The following is a 24,076-nucleotide window of genomic DNA, read 5'->3' as shown; positions in this document are numbered from 1 at the left end:
TTGCAAGGAAAGATTTAGGAATGTCCTCCCCTATCTGTCAGTTTGTGATTTCCATTTTTTTCATGAATAAGAGCCTTTATGCAGGAGAGGAATGCAGATGGAAACTACTCCCTTGATACAAGCAAGGCCAGTTCAGATGAGATTGGGACAGCGTATCAAGTACAAAGCTGTTCAGATAAGGTTAATGAGAGCACACATACAATCATGCCACTATTTTCACCACAAAGAGCAAGAGTGATCATAACACAGCTCAAACTAAGTCTATTTAACACAGATACTTGTTGGTACACTTCAAACTGTGGCCTTGTTATTTATCATTGATTCAAATTAACTCTCTAGATTCTTAATTTCTCCTCAACAATTCTCCTAATCCAGTGCGTACTATATCTATCAAATTTACCCTCGTTTACACTCATAAACGTCTAACATTTTTAATTCTTTAATTCTGGTGCTTCTTTATTTTCTATGTCCTAAAATACTATTTTGTTTATTAGATATGATCTTCAGCAGCATTGTATTTTCCACATTGAGCTAAATAAGATTTTATATCTTTAGGCCTTTGGCCAAGCAGGAGTTCTTCACCAAGCCAAAGTTCAGCCACCTCATTGAGCCCAGTGAATGCCTCAGCGCTCCCAGTGATGTTATCTGCTTGGACATGTATACTATTCAAGTCAAAGACCTGGAGGTACCGTGCAGGACATATCATTTGGAACTGCCCCAGGGTACAAAAGTTAGATTTTCTATTTAATTGGATGCAGTTTCATTTCTCAGGAAATCAGGGGCCAGTTTCACTTTGATGTGGAGAAGCCTGGGGTCTTCCATGGATTCACTGCCTGGTTCACAGTCTATTTTGAGAGCCTGCAGACAGGAGGTCCAACAGTGGAGCTGAACACCGGACCTAACGCTGAGTACAAGACACAAAGACTTTTTCACTTTGCTGAGTAACTTAAAGATAAAGAGGGGTGATTTATTCACTAACGACGGCACCCTTACTACAGTTTTAATTGCAAACACATACTGTATATATAAGTCAGTCAGACAGGCTACAGATAACTATTCAAACTATACAAAAAATATGACTCACAAAAATTTGAACTTTTTCTCACTAGGCCGACACACTGGAAGCAGACTCTGTTCATGCTAGACAGGCCAGTCAGCGTGTATACTGGAGACTCAATCAGAGGAACCATTGTCCTACGAAGAAACCCTGTCTGGAGACGCCACATGAGTGTGACCCTTCACTGGAACATTGACAGCAGCTCAATGGAAACAAGCAACTGCAAGGCAAATATCAAATCTTCACTTTACACACCTCAATTGAGGAATGCCTTAACTATTAAGCAGAAAGTGGTGGGAGACTATTTTATTGTAATAGCTTTGTTACATAATTTTCAATGCAAGTTGTTCAGTTGTAGTTCGTTTTTTTTTTTTTTTCTGTCTACAGGTGGGGACAAAGACTTTTCCCATGTGGAGGTGACAGATCCTCAGCATGTCCATCAGCAGTGGAAAGCAAGAGAAAATCTCTCTGTTGTATCCTCTATAAGTTTGGGATCAGTCAGAGACTAACAGTGAGCTGCTGCTGACCTGTAATGAAGAGTGTCTTACAGTGACGTGATGTCAAAGGAGATCTACATGCCACATAGGACAGCGTGTAGAGAGACAAATGTAGAGTGTGGTATGGTGGAAAACTACAAGTCCAGGTAAATCAACAAACCACGAAGACAATGTTGTGTTGACAACAGAGACAAAAAACTGTTTTAGCAGATATTTTTGCTCTCAGGTGCAGGAAAAGCAATGTTGAGTCCACCACAGTATGTTTAGTGTTTAATTTTATTCTCTGTGCCACAGTAGATATTTAGTTTGCATTTTCTGTATTTGTACAAGTGCTTTACATGCCAATAGTATGGATTTAATAAAACAAGGTTAACCATGAAGTGCAATGGGAAGAGATTTTTTTTTTTTCTATATTGAGAGACAACAATGAGAAATCATCACTGAAATGTTGCTGTTACAAACGCTGAATACCTTAAAAGATAAAATATACAGTAAAAACAAATTAATGTATTGGCCATAATAAAATTAATTATTCTAAATAAAATAACTGTACAATTATTTAACCCAAGTTGACATAAATCACGTGGTGCTTTTTCAAGTGTTTGGGGATATATACAAATTTCTTAATTACAAAGAACAAATTTGGTTTGGAACAAGGGGAAGCAATCCTCTAGGTTACTATTCTGTTTTGCTCTTTGCTTTCGATCTGGAGCGTGTGTTGACCTCTGAGGATAAAGGCTGAGTAGCTAAAGATTCAGGAGAAGGTGGCCTGGAGAGTGGAACAAACAGAGGAGGTTTAACAACTTTGACTTTTGTCTCCTTGCTTTTATCCTTTTTTTGGCGCAAGTGTTTATCGCAGTGGTTCACAAACGTGTCCAGCTTTACAAATGTCTTGTTGCACACTCTGCAGTGATATGGTCGCTGTCCTTTCTTGAGGCGTACATGAAGCCTGAAGTATGATGATCGGACAAAGGTACGGCAGCAGACACCACACTTTAGATCCTCGGGGCTACCTTGTGTTTTCTGGGGCTGCTCTAGTGCCGGTGCAGACACTGGCTTGGCCTGCCCAGAGGACTCTGCTGCCTTGTGAGAGAGCAGGAGCGACAAAGACCGAAAAGCCTCCCCACACTGCTCACACTTGTATGGCCGCTCCCCTGTGTGTAGACGGACGTGTGCCAGGAGCCCGGCTTTCTGGGTGAACGACTTGTCACAGTAGGTGCATTTGAAGGGCTTCTCACCTGTGTGGAGCCGGCGGTGGGTCTTCAGGTGCGAGGCACGCCCAAAGGTCTTACCACACTCCGGGCATTTAAAAGGCCTGTCCCCACTGTGGATTATCTTGTGTGCCATCAAGTGGGCAGACTGGTGAAAGTATTTGCCACATGTGCTACATCTGAACTTCCTCTCCTTGTTGTGAGAGGTCAGATGAAGGGTCAGGTGGGCAGAGGAGATGAAGGTTTTGTTGCACAGGCTGCAGCTGTGAGGATCCAAGCGGATTCGCCGGTTGGCCCGTCGACCATTAGGGAGGCTGCCACTGTCCTGGCACGATGGACATTTGGACGGAGTGTCTGCTTTGGACACTCCTTGCTGTTTAGGAGAGGACGAAGTGGCAGCTGGGTCAGGGTCTGGGACCTGATCCGGGTCCAGGTCAGGATCCTTGTCTGGGTCCTGGTCGGGGTGTGGTAGACTGAAACTGCACCCACAGTCTGTGCAGTGCCCAGTCTGTTGAACTGTATCACTAGTTGTATCCAGCATGATGCCATCTACAACCATAGTGTGAGAGCAGGGGTGTCCATTGTCTGGCACATCTGAAAGGGATCAACACAATGTTTGTTGTCCATTTCAGTGTTGCAGCTCAGATACAGAGCATATCGCAGTCCTATCGGCCTATCAGCTGTAACACTGCTTCAGTAAGGGCTGAATCGAGGAATATCTCGACAGACACCGCACACTGAAACCCTCCAACCAAAAAGCTGATCGGACCTTCTCGGTCTTCTTAGCTGACAGATCTCGATCGACATGATCTGGCGGTCCAGCTCCGGTCCGTCAGCCAGCAGCCGCTCAGCTGGCCCGCGGGCCGCCTCCGCCGAACAATGAGGAAGCGACTAACGTCAGATAAAGAAAGCGGTACATACCGTCCCCTCTCTTCTCAAACACATCCGATCGGTGGATGGACTGACCGACAGGACACAGTGAATGGCCGGCGGGAGGCAGAGGGCAGCCCGGCTCCTTCCTGCTGCGGGACGATCAGGCTGCAGCAGCATCTAGCGAGCGGCGGAATAACTCACACGGAAAACCGACCGAGGCTTCTGGCACAGTCATGACATGTGACAGTCTGTCCTGCTGTGCCTGCACCGAGATTAGGGAACCTTTTGACCTTTTCAGGTTAGTTTCGATTCTTGCGTCAAAACTGCAGAAATGAACCTGATGTATGGTTTAAGTTTCGTTTTGGACGAAATGGCTGTTTATGTGAGTGGAAAACGAAAGTAAGAATATGAGAAAGGATGTGCTGCTCTGGGATTGGACACCAGCAGCCTTCATAAGCAGCACAACCGACGCGACATCATTTGTGTTCCTGATTTTTGCCACAGCAGGACTGATGGGACTCTTCGGACTGACTCAGGTAGTTTTCTTACTTCTGCAAAAATGTTCCTGCACTGATTGGAAAAAGTAGAGGAATATTCTAATATGAGAAGTAAATAGGATTCAATTCTTCAGTTAATTTATTATGGTGTCATCCTGTTGCTGTATTTAGAAATTGAGGCGTTTGATATTTTTGCTTACTTTTATTTAATATATGCTGCTGAACATTAGATGTAACACAGATTTTTTAAATGTATTTATTTATTTATTTTATTCAGGCTGCTTAAACATTTGATCAGCAAAAATACTGTAATAGGAAGTCGTTTACAATTGAGGGATTTGCTGTTTCATTGTTGTCAGTGTTAAAATGTCCGCTTCTATCAAGCGGACATTAAACGGATCTCAAGATTCCAGGAAATGATGCTCCTCACTTTGAGACTCACTGTTTGTATGTCAGGTTTGTGTACTTAATCGATGCTGGTCCTAATTTTCAGTCCACGGGCCTAGTGCAGCCGCTGGCAGTTTCTCTCATGTTTTTCATATTGATTTGCACAATTTTTATCTTTATATATTTGTTTGTTATTATGTCAAGAATATGGCGTTGGGTTAGAGATTTTATCAAAGTATTATGAGGTAATTGTGCAAATCCTGGTAAATCGACCTTAAAGTTCTGCTACAGTTATATTGAAGACTGAGTCAGAATAAACTGAAATGCCTGATAATAGATTTTATGGGCTTTTATTTATTTATTTTTTTTTCAGCTTTAAGGATAAGCATGCACATGTTAAAATTCCCTAACAAAGACTGTGATGATGATGTGTGACCCTGTAAAACTTTTTGGGTTTGTATGTGTGCTACCACATTTCCCTTTGACTTGTATTGGCTGCAGCCATCAGAAAAGTATTAAAGCAAATGTTCAATGGTATTGAGGGGCTTTGTATAATCAGGTTTGTGGTTACTGCTCATAGTAACTGATCTCTGAAGTTTCTTTGTGTAATTACATGTCAGAATGCTCATATTTCCTCACAGCATCTTACAGTGCAAGGATGAGTTTGAAGACAAAGAAAAAAGCTCGGTGAGATCCACCTCCATCTACTTTTCAATTAATGTACTCAGTGTAAGGGGCAGACCTGCTCTGGTTTCTTTGTTTTAGGTCAATAAAGAAAGGGCTGTTTTGGCCAAAGTTGTGTGATCACACAATGTCTGAGTTACAAACATAGATTTATAATTCCTCCAACCCTAACTCTAGGATTATCTGGACTCTCTATTGCCTATATTAAATAAATAAAAACTTTTAACTCACAAATGTAGTATATTTCACAGTGTAGTTGTGAATTGCAAATTTCACAATAGAAATAAAATGTGCCTAGTTCATTAATATAGCTAAGAAGACAAGGATCAAAGTCATATACAATATACAAAGTCTAGAACTTCAAGAGGTCAAATGTACAGCATGTAATGCTGCTTTGTGATTTATCTGTGCTGGGACCTGTGTGGATTCAGATTTTCACTATGTTGCTTTTTTTTTTTTTTTTTTAGAAATTCCTTCGGGCAAACAGCACCACCTTTCATCGACTACCTAAAAGATATTCTCCGCCGATATCCAGATGGTGGACAGATTTTAAAGGTCGGTGCAGTGCTCTTCTGTCATATACTGCTCCTATTTAGTATACACATACACTGTATGTTGTGAATAGAATCTTGAACATATTTTCTGATTGGGACATAGCTCACTCATTGCATTTTGCGTTACTCTTTGTTTTCTTGTTACATTAGTCTTGTCATGAATTGTAGGGATCCAAGGCTACTCAAAAATATTTGAATAAGAAATTTGGCAGTTGTTACATAATATTGCTTTGATTCACAAGACTTCATGTTCAGATTTGAGTTTACTGCCATACATCTATTATTTAATGTAGATATTTGGTATGTTATAGGTTAAAATATCCAACAAGACACTTTCTTGTGACATCAAACCATTTTGGTCTTTTTCTCGAGTACTGGGTTAAATGATTAATAAAAGTGACTTCATTCTCTAATTTTTTTTTTTTTTATAAACAGATAAAATATCCGTTAAGTACCCGCTCCAGCAATGCACCCTATGGAAAGAAAAGGCTGTAGATACAAGTTATCATAATTTGGTTCAAAGAGAACATTGTTCATCTCAAACAAGTTGCCAATTTATTAAGTATTCCATTTATGCCAGTGCAGGTAAACAAAGTATTAGAAATATAATGAAATACAATTCAAAATAAATCTTAAAACTTTTCAGTTGTTTTGAGATCCAAGAACGAGTTATTGATTTACACATCTGCACATCAACACAGGTTTTTTCAGATTGTGATCAGTTTAGTGCATGTTATGTCAGGATGTGCAGGAAATTACACAATGTCACCAAACTGGATTCAAACTAATAAAAATTAATGTTGGCCAAGTGTACGCAGGAACTTTAAATGTACTACTTAATATTTCCCATGTTTTCAGTTTGGCATAGTGCCTGTTGTGTAGAGGAACACATGAATCAATTTTTCCTCATTTTGGTATTTATCCATCAACAGGAGCTGATTCAAAATGCAGATGATGCTCAAGCCACAGAAGTCGTTTTCATCCATGATGAGAGAAGCTATGGGACCAAAAGCCTTTTGACCGATGAACTGGGAAAATACCAAGGTGAGCATAGCACTGATTCACGATGCATCATTCAACAGAAATACTGTATTCATACTTTTCAAAACATTATAAATTTGAGAACGTGGTGACGTGGAGTGTCAGTCCTCCAAAAGGAAGGTCCAATAGTGCCTAATATAGTGCTCAAGTGTCAGCTGTGGTCTTCTTTTTGAGGAGTTTAAGTGCAACCATTTAAGTGAACAGTTTATTAAACTGAGACTCACTCTGTGATAGAACAGTTATATAGAGCGTGGAGAGAATAAGTCATCGACACATCGCTACATTGTACATTTCTTTACACCTAATTTTTGGGTTTTTGCACAGGTCCTGCTCTCTATGCCTACAACAATGGTACATTCAGTGATGAAGACTGGGAAGGAATTCAGAACACAGGGAGGAGTGTCAAGCGCAATGACCCAAACAGAGTCGGGAGGTTTGGAATTGGCTTCAACTCTGTTTACCACACAACAGGTGAAACAATGTACTGTTCGGAGTTTGTTGGGCTTTAGGTCTCAGAAAGTATGTTGTAAATGAACAGAAAACCTTTTTACTTTATCCACAGATGTGCCAAGTATTTTCAGTTCAGGTCACCTTGGCCTGTTGGATCCCCAAGAAAAAATATTTGGAGAAACAAATCCAGGTTACCTCTGGTCTTTGGCTGATGAAAAAGACCAAGACATGCTGATAAACATGGATGATCAGTTCCAACCTTTTCGAGATATTGTTTCGGTTGTAGGTTTAAAAGAGTGGTCAGAAATTGTCTTGGAGGATCAGAAATTCAACGGGACCATTTTCAGATTTCCTTTGCGCAATGAGGCCTCAGAAATTTCAGATAATCTATATGACTCCAACAAGGTGGTTGAACTGTTTGATAGCTTCATTGCAGATGCAGACTTAAGTCTCCTGTTCCTCAAAAATGTGACCTCTGTATCACTGATACATGTTAATGCCAAAGGCAACCCTAAGACCAAACTTAAGTTGAAATCCTCAGTCCCCTCAAATGTCATTTTGGGGCCAGAAGACAAGTCAATCATTGAAGGTGCCACAAGGTTTAAAGTGATATCCCTCAACTCAGACACCCACAGAGAAACCAAGTGGCTTGTGACAACATGCATCTTGAAAGAAGGCAATGTAGAAAGTCTTGATTCCCTTGCGGAAAAATTGTGCTTCTTCCCTCAAGTTGACTTGGCATTCCCCTGTGGTGAGAGGAGAGAGTGCAGTGAAAGTAGACTGAGCTGCTTCCTCCCGCTCCCAAACAATGAATCAAACAAGACGGGACTCCCAGTTTGTGTGAACGCATGCTTTGGTCTCACAGACAACAGGCGACACATCAAGTGGCAGGAGGAGGACCAGAGACACGATGAACATGCTTTGTGGAATGAATTGCTGATGAAGGAAGTGCTCCCCCAGGCGTATCTCATGATCATTCAAGATGCCATCAAACTTGCCCAAAAGTCTCTTCTCCCTGTTGCTTCTGTGTACGATCTGTGGCCAGATATTGAGCAGGTACAACACAAAGAAAAATGGTACGCCGTTGCTCTGGACGTTCTTCAGAAGTTATTCAAAGAGAACATAGCTGTCCTCTCCCTTGACAAAGATGAACGAAAGTTCATTGTTCCATCACAAGCTGTGTTCCCATGTAACGGTCCAACGGGCACTGACGTACTGGCTGCCATTCAAAGAACTTTGGTCTCCTGTGGAGAAAATCTTGTCACATTACCTGGTAGTGCCACAAGAGCTATCAAAGAGGCCTATCCAAACTTTAGCGCACTTAAACATGTGACTCCAACGTTCCTAAGGACCATTCTCCGCAGGATTGGGGTGCATAACATCTCTAAAGATGACAGACTCTGTCTCTTAGAGTATATAATGAGTGATGGAGAATATGCAGAGCTCAAGGGTCTCCAGCTGCTTCCACTCGATGATGGCTCCTTCAGATCTTTCTCAGACAGAGACGAAGACACTGTTTTAATTGACAGCAATGAATTTCCAAGGTAGGCCTTTGTATATATATATCTTTATATATATATAAATACATTTCTTATTTCACACTGGAAATATACAATAAAGAACTATGTTTGTCTGTGTTTGCCTAAAATAATGATCAGCAATGTACTTTTTAGAATATTTTATATAATATATATATTAAATTTTGAACTGGTTTCAGTGTTGTAGCTGTTTATATCAAACTCTTTAATATCTGGTCAGTTTAACTTAACATTCAAGCTGAATTCATTCATTTTTATTTTATTTTCTGGCCACTTGGGGACAGTGTACCAAGCTCAAAACATGTATATTTTGAAAGCACCTAGATGTGTGGTTTGTTTCTGGCCCCACAGTCACGCTCAAAAGCTTTATTTATACAGACATAGCAGCATTTGGATGATTTGTCTTTATCTATTAAAAATTTACTTGTACCCAAACAGTTCATATGGAATCGTGATTAAGTTAATGGTCGTGATAGTACAAACTAAGTAATGTAGTACAGATTCATCTCATCAATCACTATTGATTGATTAAATTTTGACTGAAATACAATAAATTTGAACACTCGATGTACAGCAAAGCCATGAGTAATAGTACCTTGTTTGGTTGCATGATCATTCAACCAAACATATTTTCCATGCAGAGCCCTGCTGCCATGCTGCAAACACCTCTTCATCCCACATGATCTCCGTCCAGCCTGCGTTAACTCCCTGAGAGACCTGGCCAGAAAAAGTATGAATGTCATTTCACAGAACGCAACGATTTAAAAGTTCCTTGCATGTTTTCACTCCACTGCTATGTACATTTACATTTATCTTTTTCTTTCCTTTTTTTTAATCTATGTTTCAGAGTTATACAAGGTCATCAACGTTGATGCAGACAAGGTGGCTGAATACACAAGGCGGTATTTGCCGCAGGACTGGAAACAGACGAGGGCAGGACTTGTTACCTGGGACACCGGCAACAGTCAGCATCCACCTTTACACTGGCTCCAAGACTTCTGGAAATTTCTCAACACTCACTTCAAAGAGTTAAGTCGTTTCATTGGGATACCATTAATACCAGTCAGTCCCCTTTCTGCCAGCCAGGCTGTCACACTAGCACAACTACAACAAAACACAACCCTCATTTTTCGACAAAACAAGCAGACTAGCTTACCAGATCAAGTAGCTCAGTTGGTGAACAACGCTGGTGGCACAGTGGTGAAAGGAAATGAGTGGCTCAAGCACATAGATCTCGATTCTCATGTGCTAAGCCCGTCTCCAAGGAGTGTCATGAAAGTGATGATGAATTTAGACTTGCAGCATCTCATCCAGGAACTCAAAAAGGCCTCTCACAGAGCACGAGAAGAAGTGAAAGGTTATCTTTTTCACCTGGATTCTCTCTCAGCGTGTGAGAAAGATTTGCTCTCGAAATTACCTCTTTTTCAGACCATGAAAGGATCATGTGTTGCAGCTCAGTCAAAACAGGCCGTGCTTCTAAATTCTGGTCTGACTGTACCAACAGAGCTCCCTATGCCTGACTCAGTTGTACAGTGTGCTACTGACGTTGACCGCAGACTGTTGCAGCTTCTCCAAATCAAGCTCTTGGACACGGCTGAAGCAGCCAACCTCCTCGTTGATTCTGTTCAAAAAAGGTCTTGCAGCAAAGAGGACACTGAGAAAATCATGACTTGGATCATTCAGCATGGCAATATTCTTTTCTCTCAGAATCAGACACTGAAACGCAGATGCAAGGACTTAAGCTTCATTGAAGTAAATGGAGAGCTGAGAAAGGCTTCCAGCTTTTTTGATCCAAGAATTGAAGCTTTTAAAGTCATTTTTGAGTCAGGCTTCTTTCCCCCACATCAATACACTCGCACTGAGCAGATGCTTCAAAGCCTAACAGAACTTGGACTGCTAAATAAAGAGGGAGATGTGTCACCTCAACATTTGTTGCTTGCCGCCTCACTGATTGATAAATTGCATGATAGCTGTCAGGCTGAGGCTCTCAAAAGAGCTCAGGTCCTCCTGAAAATGTTGGACGCTAATAATCTGCTGTCAAACTTTTCTCAAAACCAGCTTGAACAACTCAGAAAGCTAAAATGGGTCCCATGTCATAGACCTGGAAGTGACAAGTCTCAGGAGCTTGGTTTCTTCTGCCCCAATGAAATCCGACATCCTATGTTCAAAGACATTGTCCGGCATGTGATGCCTCTGATGGGAAAGTTGAATGTCACAAACAGCAACACTCTCGGGCTCAGGCGCCAACCCTCACCAGAAAAAGTGACTGAGAATTTGTTCGTCTTGATATCAGAAGCGCAGAAAATGGTAGCTCCTGACACAGATGTGGATTTCAAAAGGGAGCTGCATAGCATTTACAGACACATGCAAGACCACATCTCTGAATTTAAGAAGGTCATAGACATGGACACACCCTGGCTCTGGAACAACAGACAGTTTGTTCCACCAAAGGATCTGATTCTGGATTACCCATCCAATCTGGACCTGAGTTCCTATATTGGGAAGGTGCCAAATGAATTTTTGCCATACAAGAAGCTGCTCTGTGACTTTGGTCTGAAAACGTTGCTATCAGAGGGTGAAATCATTGGCATTCTTCTTTCAATCCAAAATTCCATTGAACAAAGGCGACCACCGTATGCCAGTTCCTCTGAGGTAAAAGTGTCAATCGAAATTCTTAACTGGCTGTGGAAAGCGAAAAAGACAGTTCAGGATGACATTCCAGTGCCAGTCATCCTCAAGGGTGACACATATACACTGAAACCACGGTCAACTACAGTCTTCTGTGATTTAAGCAAGAATGGGTTGAAAGAGCTTCAGTGCAGCCAAGAGGAAATTCACATCATACATGAAGAAATCCCAAAAGCAACAGCGGAATGGTTGAACATCCCATTTCTTAGTACCTATATCCTCAGTCCAGAGCTGGTGGGACTTGAACAGTGTGGACAATCTGAGCCAATAACAATGAGAATCAAAAACATTCTGAAAGAATATGACGAAGAAAGTGACATCTTCAAAGAGCTCATCCAAAATTCAGAAGATGCCGGAGCGAAGACCTGCAAATTCATGCTGGACTTCAGAAAACACAAAGACGCTCCTGAAAGTCTTATTGATCCTGACATGGCCCTTTGTCAAGGACCCTGTCTTTGGGCATTTAATGATGAGCAGTTCACAGCTGAGGACTGGCAAAACATTGTCAGGGTTGGTGCTGCCTCAAAAGAAAACAAGGTGGAAAAAATTGGGAAGTTTGGACTTGGGTTCAACACTGTCTACCATGTGACAGATATTCCTTCCATCCTTAGTGGAAACAGTCTTCTCGTACTTGATCCAAATGTAACTCACCTCAAAAAGCACATCAAGCACAAAACAAATCCTGGAATCAAGCTTGATCTCTCTCAGCAGCGAATTTTAAATTGCTTTTCTGGACACTTCAGACCATATGAACGCATTTTTGATTGTAATTTCTCCAGACAACCGTATCAACCATATCAGGGAACACTGATCAAACTACCTTTCCGAACTGAAAAAGAGGCCGCCAATTCAGAACTAAGCTCAAAGGTGTTTCACAAACCTGATATCATCGCCTTTCAACAGCATCTCACTAAGAATTCACAAACTCACCTGCTTTTTCTGAAGAATGTCAGTGCATTATCTTTACAAAGTATCCCAAATGGTGCATCCTCTCCGCCAAAAGATGAAGAAAAAGAAACTGTCTTCACTGTCACCAAAGTCGTTGACAGAAAACTGACGATTCCTGATGGAACAAGTGTGTCAAAGCAGCAACACGCTGAAAAATTCCTGATGAATCTCGATCGAAGATGCAAAGAGGTAATTGACAGCAGCACAGTCCGTGTTGTCCACATCACCAGTCAGCAGTCTGATGTAACTGAAGTCCAATCCTGGCTCCTGTACAACTGCTTTGGAACACAAAAGTCATTGCAAATGGCCCTTGAAGGAAACAAGCAAGCCAAGTTCTCTCTGCCCATTGGGGGCGTTGCTATACCTTTAAAAAATTACCCTCAAACTGGAAAACTGGCTCCATTAAAAACAGATCTTGTTGGACAGGCATTTTGTTTTCTTCCTCTTTCCATTCACACGGGACTTCCAGTCAATGTAAATGGTACATTTGCTGTGACAAGCAACCGCAAAGGCCTTTGGGAGAGTGGAGTGAAACATGACTGGAACAAAGCTCTTCTTCAGGATCCTGTAGTGACAGCATACGTAACAACACTCTTGGTGCTAAAGAAAATGTCTGAAAACAAGCAAATGGAGACTTACAGTTATCACACCTTTTGGCCTGACAGAGACAAAGTGAGTGACACTTTCAAGCCTTTGGCGGATGCCTTTTACTCGGCCATTGCCCAGCCTTCTGCTGCCCCAGAGCTCTTTAGTGATGGAGAGCACTGGTGCTCCATGAACACTGCCATATTCCTACATGAGAGCATTGAGAAGGATAAAAATGTCAGTGCCCTTGTAGTGCAGGTGTGCAAGACATACATAAAACCACCCCACCATGTTGTTCCTCTTCCACAGTGGCTGAGAAATAGCTTCAAAAAGGCCGGCCTACAAAACGTTTTGCAGGCCAGAACTTGGACCTGGGAGAAGTTTTACCAAGAAGTAGTGTTCAACAACATTGGCACTATGGACCCCATGAGTAGAGATACCCTTGTGTTGCATGCCATTGACCTTCACATCGAAGAAATTGACAATCTACTGGTGAACTATCCGTGCATCCCCACGACAGGTGGACAGCTTCAGTGCATCAAAAATCTTGTGAACCCGACAGGAAAAGTTGCCTGTCTTTTTGAACCTGAAGATGGATGCCTGCTTGGTGGCACCAAGAATGACTTTTGCTCCTGTAAAAGGATTAAGCGCTTGTTGGAACTTGGCATGGCGAGCGACTGTCTCCCACTGAAAGACATTACAAGAAAAGCAAGCACGATCAACAAAATCTGGAGCACTGACAGAAAGAAAGCATATGGCCAGCTGAAATGCCTTCTTGAGCTGATGAAAGATCACATGCATGAAGAAAACTCTGCCCACTGGCAAACACTGAGGACGACTGAATTTCTCCCAGCATTTTCACCCGGGGATACAAAAATGGAAAGAAATGTAACTCTTAAAAGGCCCACTGATGTTTTTAGGGACAAATGCTCCCTGCTGGTTAACATGACACGCCCTGTGCTGGATCCGAATCTGAAAATGCACAACAGTGATTCAGTCCTACAAATTTTGCAGGTTTGCAATAGCCCAAGCCATGAGATAGTGCTTCAGCAGCTGGAAGAAACATGGAAGCACTCTCAAACCATTGACAAACTCATGCTTCACAGAATAGCATATGAATGCTATCGGTTTCTGGATGAGTGGCTCAGAGAGTCTGGAAATCCTACTTACATCTCACAGAGAGCAAAATCATTCCCCTTCATCCTTGTTGGCAGCACATTCATAAATGTGGACTGTGTAGCTGAAAGCGAAGCATTTGAAGCAAAACCCTACCTCCATGTACTTCCACCCGGCCTCTCAAGTTTCAGGACACTCTGGGAAAGTGTAGGCATTGAAAAAAATTTCACAGTCAGTCAGTTTCTAAATGTGCTCCAGGACTTGCGCCGTCAACATGGAAGCAGGCCCTTGCCAAAGAGTGATCTATCGATGTGCCTCATGATTGTAAACAAAGGCCTGCAAGATGCCAAAGAGAAAGTTCCGAGTGACTGTGTGATACCAAATCAACATGGTGCTTTACAACTAACAAGTGAGCTGTTCTTCAATGACAGCCCATGGATGCCAGTGGCTCCAGAAGTCTCTTTATGCCATGAGAAAATCCCACGGGTCACAGCTCGCCACTTGGGAATCAAAACAACCAGACATCATACTCTACAAAACCACATTGCCAACAACATTTCACCATTTACCTTTCAGTTTGAACAACAGGAGCAACTAACAGTGAGGATTAAAAACATAATTTCGGCCTATCCATCAAAGAAGGACATCCTGAAAGAGTTGATCCAAAATGCGGATGATGCAGAGGCAACAGAAATCCACTTCATCTGGGACAAACGGCAGCATAACAAAGAAAAAACCTTTGGGAAGAGATGGAACTATCTGCAAGGTCCAGCACTGTGTGTGTTCAACAACAAAGTGTTCTCTAACGATGACCTGGCTGGCATTCAGCAACTGGGAGAAGGTGGAAAGCACAACACTCCAGGGAAGATTGGAAAATACGGAGTTGGATTCAACTCTGTTTACCACGTGACCGACTGCCCCTCAATCCTCACTGGGGATGAATTGCTGTGCATTTCTGATCCCAATCAGAAATACCTTGAAAGTCACTCAGACAAACCACTGTCTGGCATCGGGTACAGACTGCAGGACACCTTTAAGAACATGTACATGGATGTGTACAAAACTTTTCTTCCAGACGAATTTTCTCTTAAAGACGGCACCATGTTCAGATTGCCTCTGAGGATGGGCACCATGGCCAACAGCTCGAAAATATCACAACAGGCCGTCACAGATTTGGACATGAAGGAACTGTGCTCAGCCCTCTCTGAAGATCCTGAAGGACTCATTCTGTTCCTGAAAAACATCTGCAAAATACATGTCCATGAAATCAATGAACACACAGAGAAACTCAAAACCATCTTTGTGGTTGAAAAAACTCTACCAAAGACAAGCAGAGAAGAAAAGGATGCCTTTGAAAGACTTCTAGAAAATGCATTGCAGGCTAACCATCAAATAGAACCAAAGAAGGCCACTTATGGAACCGTGATTTTAACCTCAGATAAAAGAGAAAGCAAATGGATCATTGCAGAACAATTTGGCTCATTCAAAAACAGTGACACAAGACAAAAAACAATAACCACCAAACTTCCTCAAGCAGCAGTAGCAGCATGTGTGCGGAAGAAAGGCTGTTCTGACTTTCATGGAGTAGCCTTTTGCTCACTTCCTTTGCCAGGAACAACCGGATTACCTGTGCACATCAATGCAAACTTTGAAGTAGATTCTTCCAGGAAAAACCTTTGGAAAGAAGATGGGCAAAGTCTGAAAACTGAGTGGAATGAATCATTAAAACAAAGTGTCATCGCTCCGCTGTATGCAGATCTCCTTCATTACATCAGCTGCAACTTGCCAAAAACGAGAGGCCATCTGACAGACATTGAGTCAGGCCTTTGTGACTCATATTTGTGTTTTTGGCCAGTCGTGTCCAAAGATGTTGATCAGAGTTGGCATGAAATGATACATGAAGTCTACAGATCAATCAAAGACAGAGGCTTTAATGTGATTCCGGTGATGAAGAGCTCAGTACGTATGGCCGCTGGCAGGACACTAACAGAACACTCATTCGACTGGTGCAACATCACAGAAACACATCCAACGAAGGCACCTCACCTGGCAAATGTGAAATATAAGCTGAACTCCATTTTGGAAGATCTTGGAATGAAACTGGTACCTTCTTCTTCTAAAATGGAACAAATTTGGACCAGTTTCAAATCAGCTGGTGTTGAACTGAAAAGAGTGAGCCCTTCAACTGTGCAGACCTTCCTGAAGGAAGCACCTCTGAACGACCCCAAACAAACAGATGAGGCGTTGCCTCTACCCATAGCGTCCACTCTGATTAGAGATGAAAAAAGGTGTTCATTTCTCTTGGGTTTCTGCCTACAAGATTTGTTTTTCAAAAAGGTCACACAGACTAATCTCACCTTGCTAAATGGGCTTCCACTTCTTCTCACAAGAGGTAAAGTTTTGACAACTTTTAGCTCTGAATGTCCTAAGTGGGTATCAGTACACGAGAGGCTGTTCATTGGCTACGAGGACAAGTTTGCTGATTTTGAAACAAACAGAAAGTACTTGGAAGTTCTGGAAACCTATAACCTTGTCAAAAATCTGACAGTTCCCTGTTCTGTGAGCTACCTTAAACCATTAATTCATCATCATCTTAAAAGCTGCAAAGTAGATGAAGACACTGGTCTTTATGTCCCAAGCAAAACGATGATGGAGTGGTTGATTAAGCTTTGGAGATTCTTAACAAGTCAGATTAAAACATCCAGTGCTGATAAAGAAGGATTAACATTCAGTGATGTGATGCAGCCCTTCGGTGACTGCTACATCTTACCTGTCGTATGTCCGAGGTCGAACAACAAGCACTTACTGGAAAGAATAAAGCACATGCCGAGTGTGCTTCAGGTGGCTTCGAAGAGGGACATATCAGGCATCCTCTTCAAACTTGGTTTTATGATGCTCAACAATGTGTTTTTCGTTGAGATGCTTGTACACCGACATCTCACATTCTCTGAATTAATGGATGTGAATGATAACGCCTCTGTGTTGGACCAGGTTTCGAAGATAAACCATTCAGAGTTTTCCCAGCTTTCCATGGATGAGATGAATGAGCTTCAGACCTCCCTGATGTCTGGAATATCCAGGGCCGACAACAAGGAGGACTATCAGAGAAAACTAAAGTCCTTACCATTATTTGAAACAATACACGGCCAAAGAGTGAGGATTGACGGACCCGAAGGCGTGTTCCTCCTTAACAGCACATATGCAAGGACCTTTCCAGATATTTATAATCTGTCCAACTGCAAGAGCACTTTCCTCAAAAACACTCCTCAGAATGTCAACCTGCCTAAAACACTGGACATCAAAAGTCTGACTGATTTGGAGTATTTCATGAAGTTCATTCTGCCTGATGTTCACAATCTCACAGAGATGCAGATGCTCAACTGCATCAAGCTCGTACTGGCACTGCAACATACTTCTGATTATCCAGCGCATAAGGATAATATAATCTCTGTAATGAAGGATGTTAAAATGATCCGCAGTTCAAACGGCAGATTGGAGACTGCATCATACTTCTACGATAAGGAAGTTCAACTCTACCAGAAAATGCTGCCTGAAGAGAGATTTGTGCCCAAGAGATTTTGGGATGACATTAGTACTGACCATGTGGTCCAAACTGATCAAATAAAGGAACTGCTAAAGAATCTTGGAATGAAACATACTGTGTCAAAAGATGAAATAGTGAATTTTGCACACCAGTTAGAATCAGAGGCAAAACGAAACGGACATCTTCAAGAGCTGAAAGAAAAATCAAAGTTACTTTTCAGCGAAGCCTTGAACAAAGAAATGTTGAGGAGCATTGCTCACATCAAGTTTGTCTATCCTGTGGCAGTTCGAAAAGAACTGTGCAACTACCACCAACCATTTGCCCCTGAGGGAACTCCTGTTAGCATCACTGGCTCATTGATAGAAAACAGTTATCAACCTCAGCAAGATTTGATCTGGACTTCAATGCCAATTATACGTTTACCAAATAATTACAACCAAAATCCCAAAAAACTGATGAAAGATGCAGGTGCCTATGATAAACTGCCCACTCAGTTCGTAACCAGCAACATGAGGAACATCTGTCAGTCGCCCTGTGTAAATGCCAAACTGATTGAAACCCGCAGTAAAGTGTTTCGACACTCCTACGCCTACCTGCGAGACAACGAGTTTGATGAGAAGCCATTGGCCGGTCTTCCTATTGTGTTGGTCGAAAATGATACAAAACTTGTGAAGACCGATGATGTGTGTATTGCCCTCCACTGTGAGCAAGACTTCAGACCGTATCTGTTCCGAATTCCCGAAGACGATGTCGTTTTCTTGCCATTCTTCAAGAAAAATGGCGTAAAGGATCAACCTACTGCAGAGCACTACTGTAATGTTCTGTCAGCAGTTCACGCTGATAGTTGTGATAAACTGCAACTAAATCCAAACCAAATGAAAACTGTGAAACGCGCTGTGCAGCATTTGTTTCTCTTAATCAAAGCTCAAGAAAAGCAGTCTCCTGTTGCTGAAGTCAAGATGTTGTATCTTCCTGCAGCTGATGGTAAACTACACCCGTCATCCTCCCTGTACTACAATGACACAGCGTTTGAGAGCAGGAGGCTGGAAGCGCTAAAGAATAAGTTCCTGTTGCTTCAGAGACTCAGTGAGTGTCATTTGGGCAGTGACGTATACAAGCATCATCAGTTGGTCAAAATGCTGCCTCAGCACTTGATTCCCAAGATGCTGTCTCAGGTCACTCAAGAGAAGGTAGTGGAGTTTAGCTTAGAGGGTTGTGAACTTGTTCCTGACTGTGAATTCAGTGGCTGGTTTGACAGACATCTCTCCTCAGTACCATTCAGACATGGGCTGATATGTCTCATCAGACATCAGTCTCAGGGAGAAATAACACATGAAAATGCTTTGGACATGTGTCAGAAAATTTTTGGCAGAATTCAAATTATCTGCTGCAAAAGCCTGGAAGCAGAACTGTGGCTAAACGGTCAGCCAGTCAACAAAACTGCCTCTGAAATCGATGTTTTTGTCACACGAAATCATCAAGGATGCATATTTTACTTAAAACACAATGATGACATGGCTTTGAAGGTGATAAATGAGGTCAATATGACACTGACAAAAGAGATCAATGCTCTTTTGAATAATACAATTGCAGCTGATCACCTTACAGTCCTCGGACAGCTCATCATGTGTGACAATCTGCAAGATGTTCAGAAAGCTCTGGCTAAAAATGGGATCCGTGACAGTGCGCAAACTGAGAGTGTCTTCAAACTACCGGTGCCCGGGACAGAAATACCAGCAGGATGGCATGATTGTCTGGACATGGACATGCTTAATAACTTTGAGGAGGGGGAATATGTTGGCTACAGCATTGGAAACAAGTATGTTTACGCAGTTATTGCTGACAAACTACCTGGAAATCGTGGACAGTATTCACAGAGATACAAAATAGATATTGGAGAAGATGAGCCTGTTGAAGTCAGTTGTCTTGATCTGTTTCAGTTTAAGCGGGAAAAGAAGGCAAAACCCAACGGCCCAACTTTCACTTCTGCTGAATCTTCCTGTTTGGAGCTAGAGCTCGTGGCAGGACCAACGCCACATTCTTCTCAATCATCAGCTGCAGGTTCTACAAGTTCATCTACGAGATCCCAACCAGCCACTGTGGAGGAGGCTAAAATGGAAATTGACAGATGTTTGGAAGAAATCTGGACTCTTCTTGCAGATGAGAGGAATAAAGCAATCAAGCGGCTGTACCTGCGATGGCATCCTGACAAAAATCCAGACTGCCAGTTTCTTGCCACTGAGGCATTCAAATACTTGCAGAAGCGAATTGAGGACTACACCAATGGCAGAGGCAAATCTGCAAGCTCGTCCTCTCCAAGGAAAAACTCCCACTTCAGAGATTTCTATGAGCAGTGGAATGAGGAGGCCAGGTATCACAGGAGCAGTCGAGAGAGATTCTCCAGAGGCTTCAGTTCTTACAACTTTTGGAACCATCATCAAAATGTTCCGAGGCCGAACAAAGAGGAGGCCCAGCGCTGGTGCAGACAGGCTCGCTGCGATCTCAACGCGGCTTCTAAGGACATCGGTGGAGGGAGCACAGAATGGTGTTTGTTTAAAGTCCATCAAGCAGTAGAAAAGTCTCTCATAGCTGCAGCGTACAAAAAAAATGGTCAACGTCCCGACAGCACCTCCATTTCATCCATCGCTGCAATAGTTTGCCGCGGCAACCCTCAACTGAGAGTTCTCCCTCAAATTGTACAAGACCTGAAGACACTGGGAGTGGACGCCAAAAAGACCCAGTACCCCAACTGCCATCCATTTCCCCATATACCAAACGAGCAGTTCAGATCAGAGAACGAAAGGCAAGCAGTGGCCAAAGCATCTGAGCTCCTCAGTAAAGTGGAGGACTATGTGAACTAGGGACCATCGAACATACTGTCATAGAAACTGTTACGAACGCGTCAATTTCAAAGAGGATCAATATCCACACAGTTCAACTTTGCTATGAATATATTCACACTTTTCTTTTTTCTTTAAATAATCGATCAATAATAATCAATAACTACAGGACCTCATAATGGTTGGCCAGGATGTAGTCAGTGATATATTCAGTGTATGCTAATTTTTTTCAAGTGAATTCTTCTTTTAACAAGTGAAACATCTGTGACTCAGAGAGAACTGCTGAAATCATGATACAATTGTATGTTTTCATGTGTGTACTGAGAAACAGTGTGAAACAGCGTTGTGTGTGCCAGTACTGTTTTTTTTTTTTTTTCTTCTGTTTTATCAATATTGTGAACATTTATGACTACTCAGTTTGGGTCAGTAAAACTGCTCATCTTTTCTAACTTTGATATCAAAATATAATTACCCTTTTTTGGTCATGGGCGGGGTTTGTTTTTTTAAGGAGTTATTGTAAAGAGGACCGAACAGCTTTCTTAGAGTTTGTTAATTCTCAGAGAATCAACAATGGTGAAATGGTGAAATGGTGCCGTACTATTGACACGGTGTGGCCTGTGTGTGTTTGTTGTGTGTCCGGTTGGAAAGCTCACATTGCTCCATAAAATATGAATGCTGGGACCTGATACAGATTTGTGACAGCATTGTACTGAATACATTCAATGTATTGCTTTATGAAATGTAGATTTATTTTTTATGCATTTTTCTGAACAATTTTAATGTCTAATCATGATGTTATATTTGCATTTATAACTACTTGTTTAGGACCAACAGAATCTGTGTCCAACTTTCCCATGAAAAGAACAAGCATGGCAATTTTGTGAACATGTGCAACTACTCACTGAGGACCAACATTACTGTCAGTCAACGTTTATTTTGTTTTGCTGTATTTTGTTTTTTTGTATTGTAGTAGCATTCATGAATACTCAAGGCCTACCAATAGAAACAATGTATTTACGAGAATGTCAATGTCATAAATTTGTCATTATTACTTTTCTTTTGTTTAGTTTATTGACTTTTAACTTCTGAAATAAAAATATTCAATTAATCAAATTCAACCGCAATTCAACCTCTCCTTCCTCCCTCAGAAAATCTGGAGGGGGTAAACACTGTAATGAGTGACTTTGGAATTATTCCTCTGCCTGTTTTGTTTGTTTGTTTTTTTGCTTGTTGTTTTTTTTAACACTGGGGTGCAACCAAAGTCTTAAGGAAGATTTATGCAAAATTAAGTTCAGCAATGCTGATTACAGATATTAAATGTGTCGGCCAGAGTAACAGAAATCTTTAGAGTCATATGAGACGTCTAAAAATTGCCAATAAGAATTCAAATATTCTTATTGGATGTGACACCTGGATGCTGTTTCTACTGTAAAACACACATTTCAAGTTATAAGCACTTTTTTATTCATTAAGAAATTATGTTATGAAAATAATGACAACTAACCATATATCAGACAAATGTATCTTTCTGTATGTTAACAACAAAAGTTTGCTCAGGAGTCACAGGGCATAACTGTCCTCTCCTTGTGCTCAAAGTGTGCTTTGTCTGATCCTGGAAGTGGCCATTTCCCACTCTTCTCTTGCACTATAAAAATTGTTCCAAGGCTGCTCATGTCTCATCCCAATATCCAAGAATATCCATTCAGTTTTCATTTGTGAGGGAGAGGTTCACAGAAGCACACACCAGATTCAGTCCGTGCATTATGCTTCATGTCAACTCCTCCGTCTAATAATTTAGACAAAATCTGTACAAACTTACAGCAGGCCAGAGCCTGTATCTGAAGGGATGTGCACATGGGAAAAGAAGCAACACACAGCGAAGTGAATCTTTACAAAGTCATACTAATGAGACACTGTGTTATGTTGTCATGACAATTGCTTCATACAGTACATGCAACTCACATTTTTCATCTCCCATTCAACCTTATAGAGCCTCATGAAATAAGCTATGACATTCAGCCTCAGACCCATATAAACTACTGTCTCCTACAGGCTTACACACACACACACACACACATTCAATGCAATCGACACAAGGAACAGACATTTTCTAAAATACTAATGGAGTAAATGTTGTAATGGCTGATGTTAGGATCAAGTATATTCATCTTAGCCAAAAAGATGACAGACTTTGGGTGCAATAAGAGCAGGATTTACCATACCTATCCTCCTTCTCTATATTCCTTTCCTTTCCAACAGCTGATAAATTCATAAAATGAAGTGAAACAATAGCTGGGGCAGGAAGAGGCATCTGAGAAACACTTAAGGCTTAATTCATATCATTTGGCACGCCGCTAATAGTAAGCAACGATTATACTCCTCACTATTTCACTGCTCTGAATGGTGCTTGTTATCTGCAGTCATTCAAAGCAACATCATTCACAGCACTCATATTGCATTTTGTTCAAATAAAACAATAAAGATAGTACACATTTTAGATTTAAAAAACAACAACATTTAGTCAAACCACATTGTTGGTTACTGACACTACAAACTAAAGCGCTACTGCTGAAATGAGCAACAAATATCATGTAGTGCCCCTTTCTCCAACGCCACTGCTGTGTGCTTCTTCCTTCGTGCATTAACTCAGCTGGAATACAAAAGTCAGGGTTCACGTTCAGGGTGCTACTGTAATCCAGAGAGCTGTCCTCCACAGATCTAATGCCAAAACAAACGGTCCAAATTTTCCAGAAGCATACAAACTGCTTGGGCTCTGTGAATGTGAATGTGGAGGTTACAGTTTGACTGAAATGGGTTTGTGTTCCGATGTGTCCTGATCTATGGCACAGCTATATGGCAAACAGGGCTAACATACAATAGTTTGGAAACTGACAAAGTAAATGATATTAATGGCACAGTGTAGTGATACATCTTAACCTCCTGCTGTACTGCTATCAGCTGTCCTGTGTCTGAGGGGTCAGCAGTTTTCATACATACAAAATCTGACAAAACCAAAATGCCCTTAAAAACATTATTTGCTGAGGCAAAAAACACCACAGGGAGAAACAGACATGACATTTGTGTCCGTTTTATACGTCTTGTGATGTCTTTCTTTTTGCTGTAAGTTCTGTATGCACATATCTTTCATACAGTATTGTTCCCCTGTGAGCCGCAGAAGAAGGCAGCTCGCTCTCTTTCACAGACGCCATAGTGACAGGGCTGCCATGACCGTTACAAGCGTCGTATTCTTTGTCCTGCCATCTCTGTCAGGAAGTTAGCCACTCAGAGGGGTGCCCCTCCTGCAGCAGGGCCCTCACATGTTGTAAGCCACATATATGGGGTCCAGCTGGTCGGCCAAGAAGCCATCTCTGAGGTGCATGCGTTGCTTCTCCCCCCGGGAGTTGATGGGGATGACACCAGGGTCGACCACCACCACCACTCCTACGATGAGATAATGCTCCTCAAGAACTACATTGGTGACCAAGGCCACCAGGTCCAGGGCCTCCTGCTCCGATCCCTCCAGCTCCACAACCACCACAAGAAGGTTGGTCCAAGTGAACACCGCA

The 24,076-nt window shown here is 41.8% G+C and overlaps 4 protein-coding genes across 9 annotated transcripts in view; 2 read left to right on the top strand and 2 right to left on the bottom strand.

The window, feature by feature from the left end:
• The window catches only part of prmt2 (protein arginine methyltransferase 2), a 6,731-nt gene extending 4,789 nt beyond the window's left edge, over positions 1 to 1,942 (top strand). Inside the window, exons 6-9 of one of the 2 annotated variants that reach the window (XM_029530118.1) lie at positions 556 to 685; positions 772 to 908; positions 1,110 to 1,284; positions 1,445 to 1,942. In XM_029530118.1, the coding sequence (XP_029385978.1) occupies positions 556 to 685; positions 772 to 908; positions 1,110 to 1,284; positions 1,445 to 1,477 (475 nt within the window). In that variant the 3' untranslated portion in view covers positions 1,478 to 1,942. Of the gene's footprint in view, positions 1 to 555; positions 686 to 771; positions 909 to 1,109; positions 1,299 to 1,443 lie in introns of both variants that reach the window. The other variant, XM_029530119.1, reaches the window with a different exon arrangement.
• On the bottom strand, positions 1,898 to 3,998 carry LOC115061674 (zinc finger protein 708). Its single transcript, XM_029530120.1, has 2 exons — positions 3,687 to 3,998; positions 1,898 to 3,359 (listed from the first exon to the last, which is right to left on the bottom strand). Exon 2 carries the CDS (start codon positions 3,322 to 3,324, stop codon positions 2,233 to 2,235), a length of 1,092 nt encoding a protein of 363 aa, XP_029385980.1. The 5' UTR covers positions 3,325 to 3,359; positions 3,687 to 3,998; the 3' UTR covers positions 1,898 to 2,232.
• Positions 3,723 to 21,622, top strand: sacs2 (sacsin molecular chaperone 2). The gene is made up of 8 exons (XM_029530112.1): positions 3,723 to 4,174; positions 5,164 to 5,209; positions 5,674 to 5,761; positions 6,693 to 6,804; positions 7,126 to 7,272; positions 7,364 to 8,795; positions 9,431 to 9,519; positions 9,637 to 21,622. Exons 2-8 carry the CDS (start codon positions 5,181 to 5,183, stop codon positions 20,529 to 20,531), a joined length of 12,792 nt encoding a protein of 4,263 aa, XP_029385972.1. The 5' UTR covers positions 3,723 to 4,174; positions 5,164 to 5,180; the 3' UTR covers positions 20,532 to 21,622.
• The window catches only part of dip2a (disco-interacting protein 2 homolog A), a 77,692-nt gene continuing 74,947 nt past the window's right edge, over positions 21,332 to 24,076 (bottom strand). For 3 of the 5 annotated variants that reach the window (XM_029530113.1, XM_029530115.1, XM_029530116.1), the window contains one exon: positions 21,333 to 24,076. In XM_029530113.1, coding sequence (XP_029385973.1) covers positions 23,824 to 24,076 — 253 coding nt within the window. In that variant the 3' untranslated portion in view covers positions 21,333 to 23,823. The other 2 variants (XM_029530114.1, XM_029530117.1) reach the window with 1 other exon arrangement.

This window comes from Echeneis naucrates, chromosome 21, assembly GCF_900963305.1.
Source record: "Echeneis naucrates chromosome 21, fEcheNa1.1, whole genome shotgun sequence".
Lineage (NCBI taxonomy): Eukaryota > Metazoa > Chordata > Actinopteri > Carangiformes > Echeneidae > Echeneis > Echeneis naucrates.
The sequence above is the reverse complement of the archived record's forward strand: the minus strand, read 5'-3'. Positions and strand labels throughout refer to the sequence as shown.

What these genes read in the sequence shown, in the direction of transcription:
- LOC115061674 (XM_029530120.1), bottom strand. Translation starts at nt 3,324, where the DNA reads ATGGTTGTAGATGGCATCATGCTGGATACAACTAGTGATACAGTTCAA.
- sacs2 (XM_029530112.1), top strand. Translation starts at nt 5,181, where the DNA reads ATGAGTTTGAAGACAAAGAAAAAAGCTCG. An exon ending in CTCTGTTTACCACACAACAG is followed by an intron (nt 7,273 to 7,363) that starts GTGAAACAATGT and finishes CTTTATCCACAG; the next exon opens with ATGTGCCAAGTATTTTCAGT. An exon ending in GAGAGACCTGGCCAGAAAAA is followed by an intron (nt 9,520 to 9,636) that starts GTATGAATGTCA and finishes TCTATGTTTCAG; the next exon opens with AGTTATACAAGGTCATCAAC.